Source organism: Solanum tuberosum, unplaced genomic scaffold (assembly GCF_000226075.1).
Source record: "Solanum tuberosum cultivar DM 1-3 516 R44 unplaced genomic scaffold, SolTub_3.0 scf00381, whole genome shotgun sequence".
Classification (NCBI taxonomy): Eukaryota; Viridiplantae; Streptophyta; class Magnoliopsida; order Solanales; family Solanaceae; genus Solanum; species Solanum tuberosum.
The window spans coordinates 396287-414670 of record NW_006239304.1 but is presented as its reverse complement, the minus strand read 5'-3'; the positions used below and the strand labels follow the sequence as shown (position 1 = coordinate 414670).

At 35.5% G+C, this 18384-nt stretch overlaps 2 protein-coding genes across 2 annotated transcripts; one reads left to right on the top strand and one right to left on the bottom strand.

Annotated features, from left to right (window-relative positions):
* The first annotated feature begins 1336 nt into the window (after nucleotides 1-1336).
* Nucleotides 1337-14120, top strand: LOC102580472 (F-box-like/WD repeat-containing protein TBL1Y). Its single transcript, XM_006362017.2, has 14 exons — nucleotides 1337-1506; nucleotides 4363-4508; nucleotides 4599-5028; nucleotides 5186-5280; nucleotides 5394-5440; nucleotides 6768-6918; nucleotides 7004-7067; nucleotides 9911-10069; nucleotides 10169-10290; nucleotides 11213-11287; nucleotides 12010-12063; nucleotides 12164-12237; nucleotides 13131-13205; nucleotides 13555-14120. Exons 1-14 carry the CDS (start codon nucleotides 1446-1448, stop codon nucleotides 13772-13774), a joined length of 1773 nt encoding a protein of 590 aa, XP_006362079.1. The 5' UTR covers nucleotides 1337-1445; the 3' UTR covers nucleotides 13775-14120.
* Nucleotides 14121-15945: 1825 nt separating this feature from the next.
* LOC102580144 (putative cyclin-A3-1) lies at nucleotides 15946-18384 on the bottom strand. Its single transcript, XM_006362016.2, has 4 exons — nucleotides 17832-18384; nucleotides 17102-17334; nucleotides 16533-17004; nucleotides 15946-16441 (listed from the first exon to the last, which is right to left on the bottom strand). The coding sequence occupies exons 1-4, from the start codon at nucleotides 18156-18158 to the stop codon at nucleotides 16367-16369; spliced, it is 1107 nt and encodes a 368-aa protein (XP_006362078.1). The 5' UTR covers nucleotides 18159-18384; the 3' UTR covers nucleotides 15946-16366.

Below are 18384 nucleotides of genomic sequence, written 5' to 3'. Positions count from 1 at the left end.
GGGAGGTAGATGAGAGAGATATTTGTTGATGAAACAAGAATCGTTTTTGATAGATATTCTGAAGAAATTATGAGTTGAGAGGATGAAGGAAGAGAGAAAATATGGTGGGGGGGAGTTATTGTTGGCAGAGGAGATCCAGGGAGGTTGAATTGTTAATGTCTCTTTAATTAAGAAATTTAAATTTTAAGATAATTATTCAATATCATATTTATGAGATTTGTGTATCTGATTTAACTTTTTATAATAAATGGTATAATCATTAAAAAGTGGTATTATGAGTAATATTTTTAAACTGCAGGTAAAATGTATATATATGATAGTTAATTATGTCTAATTATGTAGTTTTCCGTTGGATGGGAGTTTAAAAACAATATCTTAACCCAAAAAATTCTTTTTTTTTCTCTTTATTGTTAAAAGAATAAATAGTTTTTTTCTAACTGTATACACACCTTTTATATGAAAAGGAAATGATATAAACATTGTGCCTCTCCGACAAGATACCATGCAAAATAAGATCGTATTTTTACCTTTGAGATGTTTTTTCATTTAATCGTATAATTTGTCCTTCAAATGAGCTGGTCTTTATTATTTGTCCTTAGAAATTGAACTTATGTCTAGCAGGATATAATTCTTAAATGGAGTGAGACACAACTCATGGGATATTACGATGTGAAAAATAGAAATTTCTAGCTGCAAAAAAGTTGTTTGCCTTGAAGGACAAAATTTAAAGAGCAACACAAATTAGGTATTAAAGTGCAAATGACCCATGTTTTTGGGAAAATTACACAGTTAAGCAAACATATACTGGTTAATTAGTCATCATAGCTATAATTTTAGTTAATTATCACTCGCGACCAACATTCAGGGATAATTACACGGGCTGGGGTTTCGAGTTTGTATAATTTGCACGTTTGTATATTATAATTTGTATAACTTTTATATAATGTAATTTTGTATAATATACTTTGTATAACTATTTAAAGTTAAGATGTTAGTGTTTGTATAAATTCGTTATTTCGAGTTCATACAAAAATAACTCAATTATACAAACATACCCGTAAATTATACAAACTCACCCGCGAATTATACAAATGAGACATCTTAAACTGTAGTCACAAACTGTAAATATGCAAACTATAACTATAGAACATAATTAAGTTTATTATAGGGACTTCCCTATGTTTTTTAACTTGAATTTCAGATTTAGCAGGCCCAAAATTTTGTACAAACGTTAAATGGGCTGGCCAGGAAATTCCAATAGCCCACGAAAGGCCCAAATCAAAACTTGCAAATCACCGAGCTCATTGATGAAGATGACGTATGCTACGGAAAATCACATCTATTTGTAACGTCTCCTTCATACATCTCTTTCCGTTTCACCCTCTCTAAAATCTCGGAGAGAGAAAGCACATGGTGTTTGTTTCCTCCGGCGTCCATTCGGCAAAATGATCTCTCTCACCTCGTCGGAGCTCAACTACCTGGTTTTCCGGTACCTTCAGGAATCAGGTTTTCTTCTTTTCTCTCTGTTCGGCTGCTACCATGTGTTTTCCTAGGGTTCAATTAGTGTTTGCTGCTCACAATTTATATCGTTTACTTGTATCCGTGTGTTTCCATGAGGAAATGATTTTTTTTTCGATTTTGAACTTCCAGTTTGACTTAGGTTTATAGGTTTGGTTATGATATACTCCGTTTGCTTTGTTTTATATTATTCTCGAGCGCTTATGTAACGCTCCCTCTCCTACCAGCTGGTTTCGCGATTGGTGTTTATGCTTACTGAAAGTTGATTGAACAATTTTAAATCTGACAGCAATTTATGTTTTTAGTGTTAAATTTTGGATATTTTGGAGATACAGGAGTACTGTTAGTTGCATGTATCCTTGTGTAAGATTCCCTCTGGTACCAGCTCTTTTGGCGTTTTTCGCTCAAAGGAAGTTAATTTTAACAATTTTTCGGAGTAGATGTGACCGGAGCAATTTATGTTCTTAGTGTTAAATTTGGATTTTTTGAAGATATAGGAGGAGTACTGTTAATTGCAGTTATCCTTGCTTGGCAAACAAATGCATCTTAACATTGTTTAGTTAAACTTAGTTTGAATCTCGAGAAGAAAAAAGTGTGGAATGTTTTAAGACGGAGGGAGTAATTTCTACTTTTGAAACAATGCCATGAAAGATGGATTAACTTCGAGAAACTGATAGTTTTCAAGTTCTAATACCTGAAAACTGCTAAAAGTTGTATTTCCATGTTTGTGACTGGCTGGAATCTTTGGATTGTCTTCCATCTAAGTTTGGTCTTTTGTTATGATGTTGATTTTAAGATTGTAAGTTTGTGGTGATCTGTCCACAATAATGAAGAGTTTTGTATTCAGGTAGAGATAAGAACACCTATTGTTGCTAAGCATCAGGTCAGCTAAGAAAATACTTTGGAAAGGAGGATCTTTATAAATAATAATCTTTAGGGTTTTATGTTCATCCCCAAGAGAGAGTTTTTAGTATCTTGGGTCAATAATTCAAGGAAATGGAGAGATTAACGATGATGTCACACATCACATTGGAGTAGAGTGAATGAAATTGAGGCTCACATCCGGTGTCCTATGTGATAAGAATGTGCCACCGAGACTTTAAGGTAAGTTCTATAGAGTGATTGTTAGATCACCTATGTAGTGTGGCGTAAAGTGTTGGCCAGTTAAGAATTCACATGCTCAGAAGATGAATATAGCACAAATGAGAATGCTCAGTTGCATGTGTGAGCACACTAGTAAGATAAGATTCGGAGCAAAGATATACGGAACAAAGTGATAGTGATCTTAGTGGTGGACAAGATGCGGAAAGGGAGTTTGAGATAGTTCGGGCATGTAAAAATGAACAGTACAGATGCCCCAATTAGGAGGTGCAAGAGATTGGCAGTGATAGGTCTAAGGAGAGGTAGAGGTAGACCAATGAAGAATCAGAGAGAGGCGATTAGACATGTCATGACACATCTTCAAAGTCCTCAAGATAGTAAGCATGGAGGTCGAAGGTTAGGGTAGAAGGTTAGTATGTAGTTGAGCGATTTTTCTCTTTCCTATGGGCAGGAGAGCATGCCTCTAGCTTAGAGCACCATGCTCCCTTGTCTATTCATCAGTATCATGTTAATATTCTATGATTATCTTATTCTTCAAAGTCTAGGGTCTTTCGGAAACAATCTCTCTACCACCACGAGGTAGGGGTATGGTCCGCGTTTACTCCACCCTCCCGAGAACCCGCCTATGAGATTTCAGTGGGTTATGTTGTTGTTGCTTTATTATCTTATTCTTCAATTGTAATACTGTTGTTGTTGGGTTATTTTTGGCTATCAATGCTTTCCCTTTCTACCATAATTTTTATTCTTGTATTTCTCTTACCCGTTTTTGAAAATACTTTTCTTGAGCTGAGGTCTATCAGAAACAACAGAAACAACCTCTCTACCTCACACAAGGTAGGGGTAAGGTTTGTGTACACCCACCCTCCCCAGACCCCACTTGTGGGATCATACTGGGTGTGTTGTGGTTGTTGTAGGGTCTTATGTTCTTCCAATACTGAGGACTGAGGAGACACTCACACTTTTTTTTGGATTTTTCTTTCTCCTAACCGATCTTGCATACATTGCTCTAATGGATGGGCATTTTTAGACAGATTGGTGATGCCTAACAAAGAAATCTGCTCTACTGCTCTACTATATCCTCCAATTGCACTGCCTCTGTCCCAAATATGCACATGCAAGACAATCTCTCTGAGTCTATCCCCACTCCATATATTAATGAATTCTTCTTCTAGGGTGCGGTAGACGGGAATTTTCACTGGAAAATGTGTTTAGAAAGGACATGTCTCCCCTACCGCAATGTTTCTGGTTTATCCAATGTGGATTACTGTGGAACCACAAAATGTCGGTTAGTTAGGGATGGTATCTTAACTGCTTAAAGACACCTCTTTCTCAGTTGATCTCGTGATGTTCCTTTCAGCACAAAGGTGTTCTGTCTAAATTTTTCAGGCCCATCAGACTGAACTTACATGTGCCAGTTGTGATTTTCATTTAGAAGGAAGTAGTTGTCCTGGGCCTCTCTCTTGTTTCTCCTCCATGACTTTGATTTTTCTTCAATTTTTTTCTGATTTGATTAGATTAATTTGACACATCCATTTCTTGTAACTTTGTTGCTACAATGGACATATTTGGTAAAATGAACCCTTAAAATGCTAGGTATCTTAGGTGATCATTCTTATATCTTCTGTTTATGTATTCATTTCAATTGAAGTTCTCTTAATATTTCTGGTTTCATAATCTTAGTAACCACTTTTTGTTGTTTAGGGCTGTCATCTTGAATTTTCTGGTTTTCTGACTTCTTTGCAGGGTTCACACATTCAGCATTTGCTTTAGGATATGAGGCAGGGATCAATAAGAGCACAATAGATGGAAATTTAGTTCCTCCTGGTGGTCTGGTTACCTTTGTACAAAAGGGAATTCAATATCTTGAATTGGAAGCAAATTTGAGCACTGTAAGTGCAGTTTATATCATACTTAGATGTTTGAGTCCTGAGTTTAAAGTAGTTTGAGAACTTCCAATTGACTGATAATAAGGCATGCAGGATGACACAGATATGGACGAAGACTTCCAGTTTATACAGCCCATTGATCTTATCACCAAGGATGTATATGAGCTACATAAAATAATAAAAGAAAAAAAGGAAAAGCTTCGGAAAGATAAACCTAGGGGAAAGGATAAGGATATCAATGACCGTGAAACGGAGCATGAACGGGAGCCTGCTAGAGAAAGAGAGAAGGAAAAACAGCAGAAGGAAAAAGAGCGAGAGCGGGAACGGGAACGGGAGCGGGAGCGAGAGCGAGAAAGAGAAAGAGAAAGAGAAAGAGAAAGGATTGAGAAGGATAAGGAGAGAGAGAAAAATAAGGACAAAGAAAAAGCACGTGAGGATCTCATACCACGTGAGGATCTCATGGACGCGAAACCCAATGGAGATAAAGAGATTGTTAGACATGAGGAGAATGGAAAGGCTGGAGGTATCATATTCTTCATCTTCTTACTTGCAAATATTTACAAACTTTACTGCAAGACATCCTGGAACATACACGCATCTGATACATTTGGTCTGAACTTTATTAATTGTGTTAAAGCATAAAGTTCCTACTCACCTGACTTTTTTGAGTTTCAAAATAGATCCAGAGCCCATGGAGATTTGCACAAGCTCAACCGCCTTGCCATGTGAAATACTGAGTTCTGATTTACTGATTTTGGAAGGCCATACATCAGAGGTGCAATTGGATACTATCTACTGCTCCTAAAATCAGTATTACTCTCATTTAACGATTTGATTAATTTTGTTGATATCATCATGACTATTTTTGTTGTTCTTAAACTTATGCAGGTTTTCGCATGTGCCTGGAGTCCAGACGGTTCACTTCTTGCATCTGGGTTAGCACCTTAGTATTTCTTTGATGCTGCTATTAAATAGGAACCATTATATTCCATTTTTATTCTCCTCTCCCCATTTTGCGAATTTTAGTTCTTTGGAGATGATCACTGTTCTTTTTCAACGCCTAGTTGTTAGTATCTAATTCATCTCACAAATCCCTTTTAAACCTCTTACACTCTGGACTACTTTAGACTTTATATCGAGTATTCACATTTGTGTGCTAGATGCATTTACCTGGTTCATACATCAAACATTTACTAGTGGGGAATATGATTTAGTCTTGTTAGAGCACTTCTAATATTATTATTAGTATTATTTTATTATTTTGTATATATTTATCTTTATTTATTATGATGATGACATCAATTGAGCTTAAAGGGAGAAGTGGGGATTCATATAGCCAACTCCAACTTGTTTGGGATTGAGGCATAGTAGTTGTTGTATACATCAAATGCTTACTATAGAGGAGGATGTCTTATGGAGAAGATCTATGTTTATATCGTATAATCATCCCTTTTGTGAATGAAATACCCTTCATCAAAAAAAATATAGTATAACTAGTAAACACCACCCTTGGGGGAAAGGCATACAGTAGAGTCAATCTAAAAGGATTTTTTCCAAATGTAGAAATTTTTGTCCCAGAAACACTCAGGTATATATACGTGATGGGGAAAGGGCATGTTTGTCTTATCAAATCAGCTAGTCTTGCTATTTAATAGGGGGGAATAAATTTTAAATTGCTATTGCCTATACACAGATTGAGTAATGTGTCGTACATGGTTGGAGATATTTCTGAGGACAACCATTTGACCCCTTAAAGCATGCCTGCTTTTCAGCATGTGACTTTTCAACATCTGAAGGCTTTATTTTACGCTGTATACTGAATCAGTTCATTGACGGCAATATCTTTGCATTGAGAATTTTGTCTATGATGTCTCTTCGTGAGATTATCACCCTCCTTCAGATTTCTTGACTACATTAGATCTCTTCTTTTGGTTCAAGTTCTGTGCTTTGTCACTTTAATGCTACCATTGACTTGTATGTTCACAGTTAATTGTATCGGCATCTAAACAAATAGTTCATTTTGAAATGAGACTATACTGCACCCAAGTCTTGAACAATTTGACTTACTAATAATCAAGTTTTGAATGTCATTATTATGTGGTATATTTCTCGTTGTACATTTCTTGAGTTCAGTGTTCTAAACTGCAAAATCTTTTGAACAGGGTATGCTCACATCTAAAGCTCAAAACCAGCCTTAGATTTTTATTAGGATTTTACCTGTTCTTACAAGTTACAGCTAACTATATGATATCCTGAACTCAGGTCTGGAGATTCTACTGCTAGGATTTGGACAATTGGAGATGGTACTTGTAATTCCCACATGCAAAATGGGCCTGTAAATGTCATGGTATTAAAACATTTTAAAGGTCGAACAAATGAGAAGAGCAAGGATGTTACTACACTTGAGTGGAATGTAAGGTTTTTTTAGAGATTGTTACTGGCTGTCCTCCTTATTTTTCTTTTCTACTTTCTGTATCTATGACTTCTTTCTTGTGTAGGGCGAGGGACACCTACTTGCAACAGGTTCTTATGATGGGCAAGCAAGAATTTGGAACCGAGAGGGTAAGCAATTTTCTTTTAATGTTTTCTTGCTGTTGAACACAATGGAGTATGGGGAAATGCAAAAGTAAAGTTGGTACTGACGATATTGAGTTTATGAGACACCATTGAATGGTAGGAGATGCAATCACATGTTTTAATGGGTTTTTAAAATATTTTTGGGGGAGGATGTTGATTATTTTATTATTATAGCACCAAGAGAGGGTGCTGCTTGACAGAATGTGCAAACAACAACTTCTACACCTCAGTCTCAAACAAGTTGGGGTCAACTATATGAATCCCCACTTCTGAGTTCTACAGTATACATGATAACTTCCATAGCTGAAACTGAGAAGCTCCAACCTTTCTGGAATTGCTAGCATTTCCCTGTGAAGGATCGGTCCTCTTGAAATCACTTTGCTACTGTAGTCAGCATCAGTAAATCACTTTGGTACTGTAGTCAGCATCAGTGCAATTCATCCCTCAGTTTTCCTTTTCTTATTCAACTTCCCTTTTTAGAGGGAGAGTCCTCGTGTCCAGCTATCTAGAATGCCTGCAGTTTCCCCCCTGAAGAACTATGACGGATCACGAATTTGATTCTAAAAGGCATGTGGCAGACCCAATTTATTATCCACCAATTTCCATAGAATTTTAAACATCTACCACCTTAAAAGGATGGTTGTATATATATATATATATATATATATATTAGCTGCAGAAGCTCCCTAACTTTTGCTACTCAATAAAGGGTAGCCTCCTGCCCATTAGTTTTCAGCCTTGAGAGGTCTTAAACCACTTTCAAGACAAAAAAGATGATCAGTTTCAGGAGGTTTCTGCACGCTAACGGAAGTATAGTTGTAAAAGTATACTAGTTATAGACGAAAGTATAGTTGTAAAAGTATACTAGCTATAGACGAAAGTATAGTTGTAAAAGTATACCAGCTAAGACGAAAGTATAGTTGTAAATTGTAAAAGTATACTAGTTATAGACGAAAGTATAGTTGTAAAAGTATACTAGTTATAGACGAAAGTATAGTTGTAAAAGTATACTAGTTATAGACGAAAGTATAGTTGTAAAAGTATACTAGTTATAGACGAAAGTATAGTTGTAAAAGTATACTAGTTATAGACGAAAGTATAGTTGTAAAAGTATACTAGTTATAGACGAAAGTATAGTTGTAAAAGTATACTAGTTATAGACGAAAGTATAGTTGTAAAAGTATACTAGTTATAGACGAAAGTATAGTTGTAAAAGTATACTAGTTATAGACGAAAGTATAGTTGTAAAAGTATACTAGTTATAGACGAAAGTATAGTTGTAAAAGTATACTAGTTATAGACGAAAGTATAGTTGTAAAAGTATACTAGTTATAGACGAAAGTATAGTTGTAAAAGTATACTAGTTATAGACGAAAGTATAGTTGTAAAAGTATACTAGCTATAGACGAAAGTATAGTTGTAAAAGTATACTAGCTATAGATGAAAGTATAGTTGTAAAAGTATACTAGCTATAGTATCTAACTTGGCCCCTGGATTTGCTTCAATGGCAAAGATAGTATAGCGCGAGATGTGTGGTAGGCGCACTTCAGTGGTCAAATCCTATTGGTTGTGAAGTCTGATGTACAAGAGGAGAAACTAGATGGCGAACCTATTATCCACCAAATTTCAGAACTGATATCAGAAAATTTCATGGTTATAACAAAAAAGAATCTAACTTATGCTACTTATTATTGGATGGTGGCTCCTCCTTCACATTAGTGTTTAACTGTGAGAGAGATGTGAATTTTTTAGACTAAAAAGAAGACTCTATCAGGAGGTTCCCAGAGACCAATTTATTTAAGGGTATGGTCTAATGGTCAATGAGGTGGAATGAAAACCATGGGAGATCAAGGTTTAAATCTCACTGGAGGCAAAAGATAGTAGGTGGTTTTTTCTGTTTGTCTAAGCCTGGTGAGTAATTGTGCTGGTGGGAGGTAGCAATTGTCCAACGGAATTATCGAGGTGCACATAAGCTGACCTGGACATCACCTTATTTTTACTAGGTCAATATGTCACTGGCTAATAGCAATGCTCCTGTCAATGCCAAGTCATTTGGGCAACTGCTGGTAAGCTCTTCCTTGGCCTCTTTGAGGATTAATTTGATAGCCTCCTACAAGACCCAAAAGTGAAAGATATATGGGTATTATGGGGTTCCTCACTTTGATCAATTGGTCAAAGATTGGTAACAATAGATCTCCCTGTCTCAACATCTTTGAGCACCATGCATTCCACCTCTCCACCCCCAGAACACTCGAAGAAAATGAAGAAACAAAATAAGTTCCTGGTAGAACACGAACCAAAGAGTGTTTTTAATTATGACTGTGATATGTTTATAAGTATATTTTATGTAGTGGTACTGGGAGCCGAAGGCCATCTTGTGTAGCAAGTATAGCAGAGTGCTCAAGATAAATAATTTTTATGATCCTTACTGGTTTGCACAAAATGAGCTAATCCTCTCTTAAAGGATCCTGCAGGCAACGATTGCAACATCTAAGTTTTTGCCAGCCTGATAAAAAACACAGTTGTAGAAATGGCATCTTCTTAAGCAACCCGAGATTTCATTATATCACTTTAGTTTCCCCATTAACTCACTTACTTCCCTTTTTCCACAATTGGAAAATGTTACCCCGTTATCGACTCTTCTTAGTCATGGTTTTGTCAATTTCAGAATATGTTAACAGTTATCAAACTGGTTTCTTTTGTCCAAACGTTTGAACTTCTGTTGAGGTCTTTCCTTGTTTATTGTGTGGAGCACCTGTCTTGTCTTATGGCACCAAATGTCTACTGTTGATATTCATGATTGATCTTACGAGTCACTTTATATCCAGGGGAACTGGTAAATACACTAATCAAACATAAAGGGCCAATCTTCTCTTTGAAGTGGAATAAGAAAGGTGATTATCTCCTTAGTGGTAGTGTAGACAAAACCGCAATTGTATGGGATGTAAAGTCAGGCGAATGGAAGCAGCAATTTGAATTTCATTCAGGTGCTTTTCCCTGTTCTTTTTTACTGTTGAACTTTTCCACTATGATACAGTTTGCGTTTCTCTTTCTTGTCTAACCATTTATATATAATTGTATTCCAGCTCCAACTCTTGATGTTGATTGGCGAAACAACAATTCCTTTGCGACTTGCTCCACTGATAACATGATTTATGTTTGTAAAGTTGGAGAGAGTCGGCCTCTCAAAGCTTTCTCGGGACATCAGGTGGCATTCCCGTATTCTTTTTTGATCGGAAAAGTTGTTCCATACTCCCTCCGTTCACTTTCACTCATACATTTGGACTTGGCACACGTATTAAGAAAACAATAATTGACATGGCTATTTTATCACACTATATTAATTGATGTTTAGTATTAGGTCTTGAAAAATGATTTGGAGAATAAGTGATTAATGCTAAGGGTAAAACATGGAAAAAATAATTGTCTTTTTTTGGTATGTTAAAAGTGACAAGTAAAAGTGGAAATCTATTTTTGGAATAGTGGACAAGTAAAAGTGAACAGTGTGTGTATTTGGTTACTGATGCCAATATATATTTTATTGGAGCTGGTGTGCTGTGCACCTTTGTGAGGGAAAACAGGAGGGCGAGGAGCTCAAAAAAGATCAACTCTCTTGAGCTCTGTGCTCATCACGCCATACAATGTTCTCATAATGTTTCAGACAAAAGCCTAATTGTGAAAGTTATCCTAAAATATGTTTACCTCTATTGCCTTGGTTGAGTTACCTGATTATTAAGACACAGCCTGTATTTATTCTATTGCTATATGCCTTGTTGCTCATGATGTTTTAACTTGTAGTTACACATGGTGTAACAAGGGTGATAGGCTAAAGAAACTTATGACCCCTCTGGCCATGTAAAAAAATGGTTGGGCTGCCAGAAGATTTCTCAAGCAAATGCATAATCATGCAACTGTGCACAAGAATATCTTCAACAATCATTTCCTTACCTTTTACTTGGAATTTCATCTTATGAGTTGTGGTTCTAATATTTTGTGTTCTAGAATACATACTATTTTGCGAGTTTAAGTCCTATTCAAATGCTAACTTTTAACATGCTAGATTGTAGGAATGCAATTTTCAAGCACTCTCTTTGTGAGTGTTGTTAAAAGTTTCCATCTTGTTACTGCAGAGTGAAGTCAATGCAATCAAGTGGGACCCCTCAGGCTCCTTGTTGGCGTCATGCTCTGATGACACCACAGCTAAGGTAATTGCTAACGTACACTCTCATAAAATTAATAGCTGGAGAAGGTTCCTCCACACGTTTCAGAAAATTGCTGACTAGGGCATTCCTATTACCTAGTCTGCACTAATTGCACTCATATAGTTATCTAAATTCAGAATGCAGTTATCACTGATTAGCTGATACAAATGTGTGTACTTTTAGTTTTCTTCTGATAATTTTGCTCATATCATATTTTGTTTCTTTTAGTGATAAATTTGTTTTCTGATAATCAATATGTCCTCTCTTAACCTCATAGAAAAACCATGTCTCAATCCCATGCTTGTGGGGTCCACTATATCCATTGTGCTCTATCTTGGACTTGTTTCGTTTCACGGTGCAATAATTTGTCCTTTTAGGACAAATTTGTTCTCTCAAGCTAAGGATTCTCTACATCTCACACCAGTTCCTTGCTGTCGTACACCTTTAGCATTTCATGAAAAAAAGAAGTTATCATCACAAAACATAAATAAATAAAAATTGCATTTCGACCTGGATTCCTGAATGCTAAATTAATAATCCCCAAGCACATTCCAGAACTTCAGTTCCTTCTTTATATAAAATATTTTTTAGTAGAAGAAGAGATTGCATGGAAGGTGATTCACATTCACACTTTAAGATAAGATTTCAAATTTATTGATCCTATGAATAACTGTTGATTGATGTTTTGTAAAATTGGTGGTGGATGACTCTTATCCCCTGTGCAGATATGGAGTGTGAAACAAGATACCTGCTTGCATGATTTCAGAGAGCATGCCAAGGTGCAGCATATAAGTTTATATATACATATACAAACTTCTCTTTTGTTTGATTTGTGTAATCGGATGACACACCAATTAATTAAGATGTTCAATTTTCTAGGAGATCTATACCATCAGATGGAGTCCATCTGGCCCTGGTACGAGCAACCCAAATCAACAGTTGTTGCTGGCAAGGTAATTATGTTAACCCTTAGGGATTTCTCAGTTATCAAAACCCTATTGCCACAGATGATTCTTTGCATGAGCTACTGTTTCTAGCATAATTGTCTGTCACTTGGTAACCTCAAGGCTCTCCTTCCTATCATATCTCGTCCTATGATTGTATTATAATTAGTGGGTTAAGGGATGACCGTTCTCTATGTTGCGTAGTTTTTGTTTTCCTCCTTGTACTGAGTTATCCTTGTTAATCCGTGGCTGTTCTACTTTTACCACTTGAAGCTTGTTTTCTTCTCAGTGATTCATGGTGAAGATGGCAAGTTAACTATTCAAACTATTAAACCAATTAACCCCCTCTTATCCTCGAGATAGCCTTTCAAATTGAGTTCAATTCTACTCTTATTTTTCTACTCCTTAAAAGGTAGTTATTTAGTATTGGAATGAAATGGGCTAGAACCCATTTGGATGAATGATTTAGATGGCCGAACTCAACGACTAGATTGGGACTGAAGCATACATGGTCGATTTACCTTTCTTTTTTTTTCTCTTTTAAAGCATGGGGGAAGATAGCTTCCTATTAACTCCTCATTACACTTCTTCTATTTCATAGAGTGACAATATCTCCAGAAATATATGATGTGCATATTAGGAGACTCTATTATTGGCCCCTACTCTTGCCTTCTTAATGCTGTCCCTGCAATTTTCTTCAATATGTCCTTATTTAGCTATCTGCATGTAACATTGTCTATTAAATAGCTTAGGTTTGTCCGATTTTGCTTCATGTTCTACATCCCTTCACACTCTTGAGGAATAACCCGAATATCAGACAATGAGTACCTTATTTTGTGGTTTCTTCACTCTTATATTTCTTGTGCCTGTTTTTTCATCCAAACTTTTAATTTCTTGTGCAGTGCTTCTTTTGACTCCACAGTGAAGCTTTGGGATGTTGAAATTGGCCGTCTCGTCCACAGCTTGAATGGTCATAGGTAATGGATGTAATTTTCTTGTTGCTTATTACGTTTTCCATGAAAAATGCTGTGAGGTGATCACACAATCTCATAGAAGAAGTCATTGTTATATTACTAGTGGGACAAAAATAAACTCCTAATGTGGTGATTTTTTTCGTTTTGCTTGGTTGAACACTTGAACTAATGATTTCTTTTGGTTATTTTTATTACTGGTTTACTATTATTTACTTGTAGGAGAGTGCCTGAAGGATAGCATGGAAAAGCTAGACAGTTTCTCTTGTCTCCGTCTTTAAATATTTCTAGTATTCTTGTTATGTGACTGGATATCTGTTAGTACTCATTGGGGTCTCTTCGATTTTAAACCCAGGGATCCTGTTTACTCTGTCGCATTTAGCCCAAACAGTGAGTACTTGGCTACCGGATCATTGGATAGATGCTTGAATATATGGTCTGTGAAAGACGCCAAGATCATAAAAACGTACAGTGGAAATGGTGGAATCTTTGAAGTGTGCTGGAACAAGGAAGGCAGCAAGGTCGCAGCTTGTTTTGCAGACAATGTGGTGTGTGTCTTTGATGTTCGGATGTAGGGTTGCAGAACAAACATGAAAAAGATAGAGTTGAACAAACATGCACTTGTAACAAGCAACGCTTGATTGGTGGCAAAAGTGTGTTTGGTTGACGCATGTAGAATTGTAGAACAGTTGATATTCAACAAATCAGAATTTGTAGCGTGTTGTAGATATGCAGATAGGATCATGGTACTGACCTAGGTTTAGGTTTTGGTACAGCTGAAGCTGTAAATTACAGCCATTGTACTGTGTTGAAAGTGAGGAAGCTGCAGCGGCAGTGACTCTTCTGTCACAACTTATTTGTTGCCCAAAATGTTGATATCAAGTTACATTAATTGTATTTCTCGCCAGTTTCATGTTGATGTTCTACTGCTAACACCGTCGGAGACTCGAGCAGGTTTGCCACCCTCTACTGCAAACCCAATATGACTATGAGATAGGGATTGGGTTAGAACAGTATACAGGCAAAATAGTTTTCACCTATATGGATTTTCCCCCTTGCATTATGCCCTATCTTGCATATCTTTTGTGACAACTTCCTTTAATGTAATTTTAGGTCTCTTTTTAAAACCTTTACTTACTATAGGTTCACAGCAACGGATTGGTGCATTTATAGGTTGATATAGAATGTCCAAACTATCTCAAGCGATCTTCTTGCATTTTATCCATGTGTGCCACTTCTCTTCGGGCAAATGTGATCATTTCTAATCCCTATACTTCAAAATAGTATCTTTAAAAAATACTATACTTTATACTTATTTAGAAAAATATTTACAAAAATACCTAATAGCTATGTAGGTTGAAGGTATATAATTTACATGATATATTTGTGTACTACTTGTATTCTACCAACTACCTTCAGGATATACAATTTACACGTTATATATACAATAGTATGATTCAACTATTTATATGTACCTTTCTCCATTGATGTCAATCAGCTCTGCTCATGATTTTATACCGTATGCTACTAATATACAATTTACTGCAACAGGATAATATAACAATATATATAATCCTTCTAGGAGAGGGGTATTCTAACAAACCTTTCTAATTATTTCATTTTAGTAACTTTGGTTCAAACTAAGAGTTTGTATTAAGAAATTCATTGAATATGTACAAATTGTTAATATAGATCTTATTTAGAATCAGAATTTTGACCCCGTAAACTTTAAATTAACTAGATATTGGTGGATAAATAATCTTTTATCTACGTAGATATTTGTGTAAAAAAATCTTTATAAAAAAACTCAAGGTACGTATCTTCTTTACATGTGGAATGAAAACAAGTCACAACATCCAAAATAAAGGATAACACAAGTAGGAAATAAAGGCTGTAAACGTCTCAAATTTCAAATTCAAAAGGGTACAAATTTGAAACATAAAGATACTCCCAAAAATAATTAAAAGTTGGATCTTTCACGAAGATCACGAGAATTCTGAAATTTCACTTATTACCTCTGTATCAAAATAAGGAGAGAAAAAACGGTTGGTCCATATTGACTAGCCACGCTCCTTAAAAAATTTTAATTAGAAATATATTTTACTAAATTAACTTTATTGATAATATTTTGGTACTATAAATTTGACTAATACTATATTTGGTCAGTTTGCTCATTTTATATCATTATTTCATACTTTCTCTAGTTTAATATTAAGTGAATTGTTGGGTATGACATGCCCCTTAAGAAAATAATTATGATATAACTCAAAGACTATTTTTCACTATTACTCTTGATTATTCCCAAATTATTGTGCTAAAAATTGTAAAGTAGTTAAGATCTCATTGAATTAAAGAATAAGTTCCAACAATTCTCTTGAACTTTAATAATTCACTTATTTTGAATTATAAAAAAAGTCACAACAATTTACTTTATATAAACTAGAAGGAATACTAAGGTTAATATGAGAAAAATAATAGAACTCTCTTAATTTGCTAAATTAGACAAGTAAAATGAAATAGAGGGAGTAGCTCCTTAATATAAAAATATAGTAGGAAACAATTACAACTATCCTTTGGTCTTGAATTCTTAAAGCAACACTTTAATTAGAGATACTTTTCTTTTGCTAAGAAAACACTCATTTTAAGACAAAAGAGTACTTATATCATCATTGGATACCCATATATTTTTCACTTTTCTATGAGAAAAAATAACAAACCAGAAAAGAGACTACAAGCTGCAAATGTATACAACTAAGTACTTCTGAAAATGAACCCAATTAATTCAACTAATGTATTCTTTAACTCTGAAGCTATTTGGGCTTTTTACATAGAATGATTTGAATCTCTATCAAATACTACCAAACATCATCTCTAGAATACTAGACTAGTAAATGGAACCAATAACTTCACAATCTATTCAATGGTTCTAAAGCCAAAACATCTACCAATTTCTGACTGTGCTACAAAAAATTGTCAAACTTTTATCTTACTACCAACTAGTAAATTCTTGCATAGGACTGCAAAAATTACTAAAACAAAGTTATGTCCTCCACGCCCTTAAAGCACCGTTGGCCAGCCATCCAAGTTGAGCAAAACCAAGAACACAGTCCATTCGTTCTGGGAACCGTTGGTACTCTCTAAGCTATATGTCCAAGCAGAAGCATAATTCATAACTGTCTTGTATCTTCAAAGAATGAAGCTGGTATTTCCACGAGGGAGGTCAACGTTGACACACATTTGAACTGTAACAAGTAAATGACAAGTCAAGTTAAATAGCTGAATAAATCAAGAATCTACAACAAAATAATCACACTGATCAACTTAGATTAATACCTTATGTTGCTTATATTTGTCCCTCACAGCAACCAAAGAACCACCACGTCTACTTAATTGCAAGTCATGTAGGATAAGAACACATTCTTTCAAGTCTGATGCTTTATATCCCGAATATCGTTGAAGAGCTGCACTCCATGGATGTGCATTTGGTTGTAGTGTAAACCTTGAAAGGAACATAACAGAAGCAGCCACCAAAGAAGGTAAGAATTTCACACAGCTATAATCCATTATGCTTAACTCTGATAGGTAATAGCCCAAGAACTCCAACTGCAAATTGGGGGTTTTATATTCTTCTTGAGCAATCCCAGTAAATCTTCTGAGAAATGTTTTCACAGTGGGATTCCCCATCTCAAATTGGAGCGAGTTTAGCACATCAGCTTCCATCTTCACAACCTCTTCCTTCGTATATGTATTGTCCGTAATGTAACAAAAATCTTCAACATGCGGTGGACTAATCTCCTCATACTTCCTGTATATCACCGGATCAGAATACACTCATTAGCAAAATCATATACATAGCCAAATTTCTCAGGGGATTCAATTCAATGTCAAACTAAGATACTTACGCAGCAATAAGCATCGAGGAAACACCTAAAAGCTGAAGTTTTTGCCTGGTGATGACATTTGTGGATAAGAATCGGTCGAGGTAGGAAACAGTAAGGTATAATGTGTCTGAAAGTAGCTTGTATTCCTCTGAAACTTCCACCAGCCAATCAACCAATATTCCTCTCATGGTTGCACTCACATCCTTTTGAACTTTCTCTAAGTAATCAGGCAAAGGTCTCCTCTTTTCATCAATCTGAACACAAAAATCAACAGCTTTGTCAAACCTCAAGCAGCTAACACCATTATTATAGACCTTAAACTCAGATCCAATAATTCATAACAGTAAGCACAATTGAATTTCCAGTATCCTAACTTTAATTTAAACAAATTCAATCGCAAAATAAGTCAACAACAACATACCCAGCGTAATCACACAAGACATAAAAAACAAAAATCAAGTTCAACAAACAAATAACCATAGCAACAACTACAACATTTAAATCTCAAATTAGTCATCTTGGCTATGTAAATCCCCAGTATCTATTTCACTCCATTTGAACCAATTACATTCAAATACTGTACACTTTTTTTAAATAAGTAAAATATTTAGGTGTTTGGGAGGAGATTACAAGATGGGGAATTGAATGTTCACTAACAAGGTGAAAATCCAAGTACCCAACAAATTAAACTACTAAGATTCTCTAATTCAAATAGTATGTACAATGGAGCAAATTAAAAGAATAAACGAACCTCCATTTTACGAAGGTAATCATATATATCAGAAACATAAGTTGTACACATCTGAGGGTCATCAACATCATCATCAATAGCACTCACTTCCTTCTCATCAACAGTCTTACAAGTCACAACCCTTTTCACCTTCTTCTTAGATTTGGGTTTCTGAATTTTACTCTCCAAACCCTTAATCTGTTTCAAACCCACAATAGAAAAATTCTGAATCTCACCCAAAACAACCCTCTTCTTACTCGGCCTTCGTTGTTCTTGTGGAGCCATACCCTCTGCTGCCCTTTTCTTTGCTAAACGCGTAACTCTACCACAATTTTCTGAATCCGCCATTAATGCACCTCTCCCTTTTCCTCGCTCTTTCTCTTTCAGTTACAAGAAAGAAACGAGAAAAAGAAGAGCAAAGAGTTTGGAGATTGAAGGAAAATGAGAGGTTTATATACCGCCAGATGTTTGAGTTGAGTTTTTTCGAAAATTTTAGAGTGAGCGGGAGGCGTTTTTTTGAAGTTATTTTGGGAAAATGAGATTTGGAGGGTGATGACAAAAGTTCAAACAAAGA

Bases quoted from the DNA above. Each gene is read 5' to 3' on its own strand.
- LOC102580472 (XM_006362017.2), top strand. From the start codon at position 1,446: ATGATCTCTCTCACCTCGTCGGAGCTCAACTACCTGGTTTTCCGGTAC. The intron at 11,288-12,009 runs GTAATTGCTAAC...TCCCCTGTGCAG, and splicing joins CTGATGACACCACAGCTAAG to ATATGGAGTGTGAAACAAGA. The intron at 12,064-12,163 runs GTGCAGCATATA...TCAATTTTCTAG, and splicing joins ATTTCAGAGAGCATGCCAAG to GAGATCTATACCATCAGATG.
- LOC102580144 (XM_006362016.2), bottom strand. From the start codon at position 18,158: ATGGCGGATTCAGAAAATTGTGGTAGAGTTACGCGTTTAGCAAAGAAA. The intron at 17,335-17,831 runs GTTCGTTTATTC...TTTTGTGTTCAG, and splicing joins ATTACCTTCGTAAAATGGAG to ATTGATGAAAAGAGGAGACC. The intron at 16,442-16,532 runs GTATTAATCTAA...TACTTGTTACAG, and splicing joins ACAAATATAAGCAACATAAG to TTCAAATGTGTGTCAACGTT.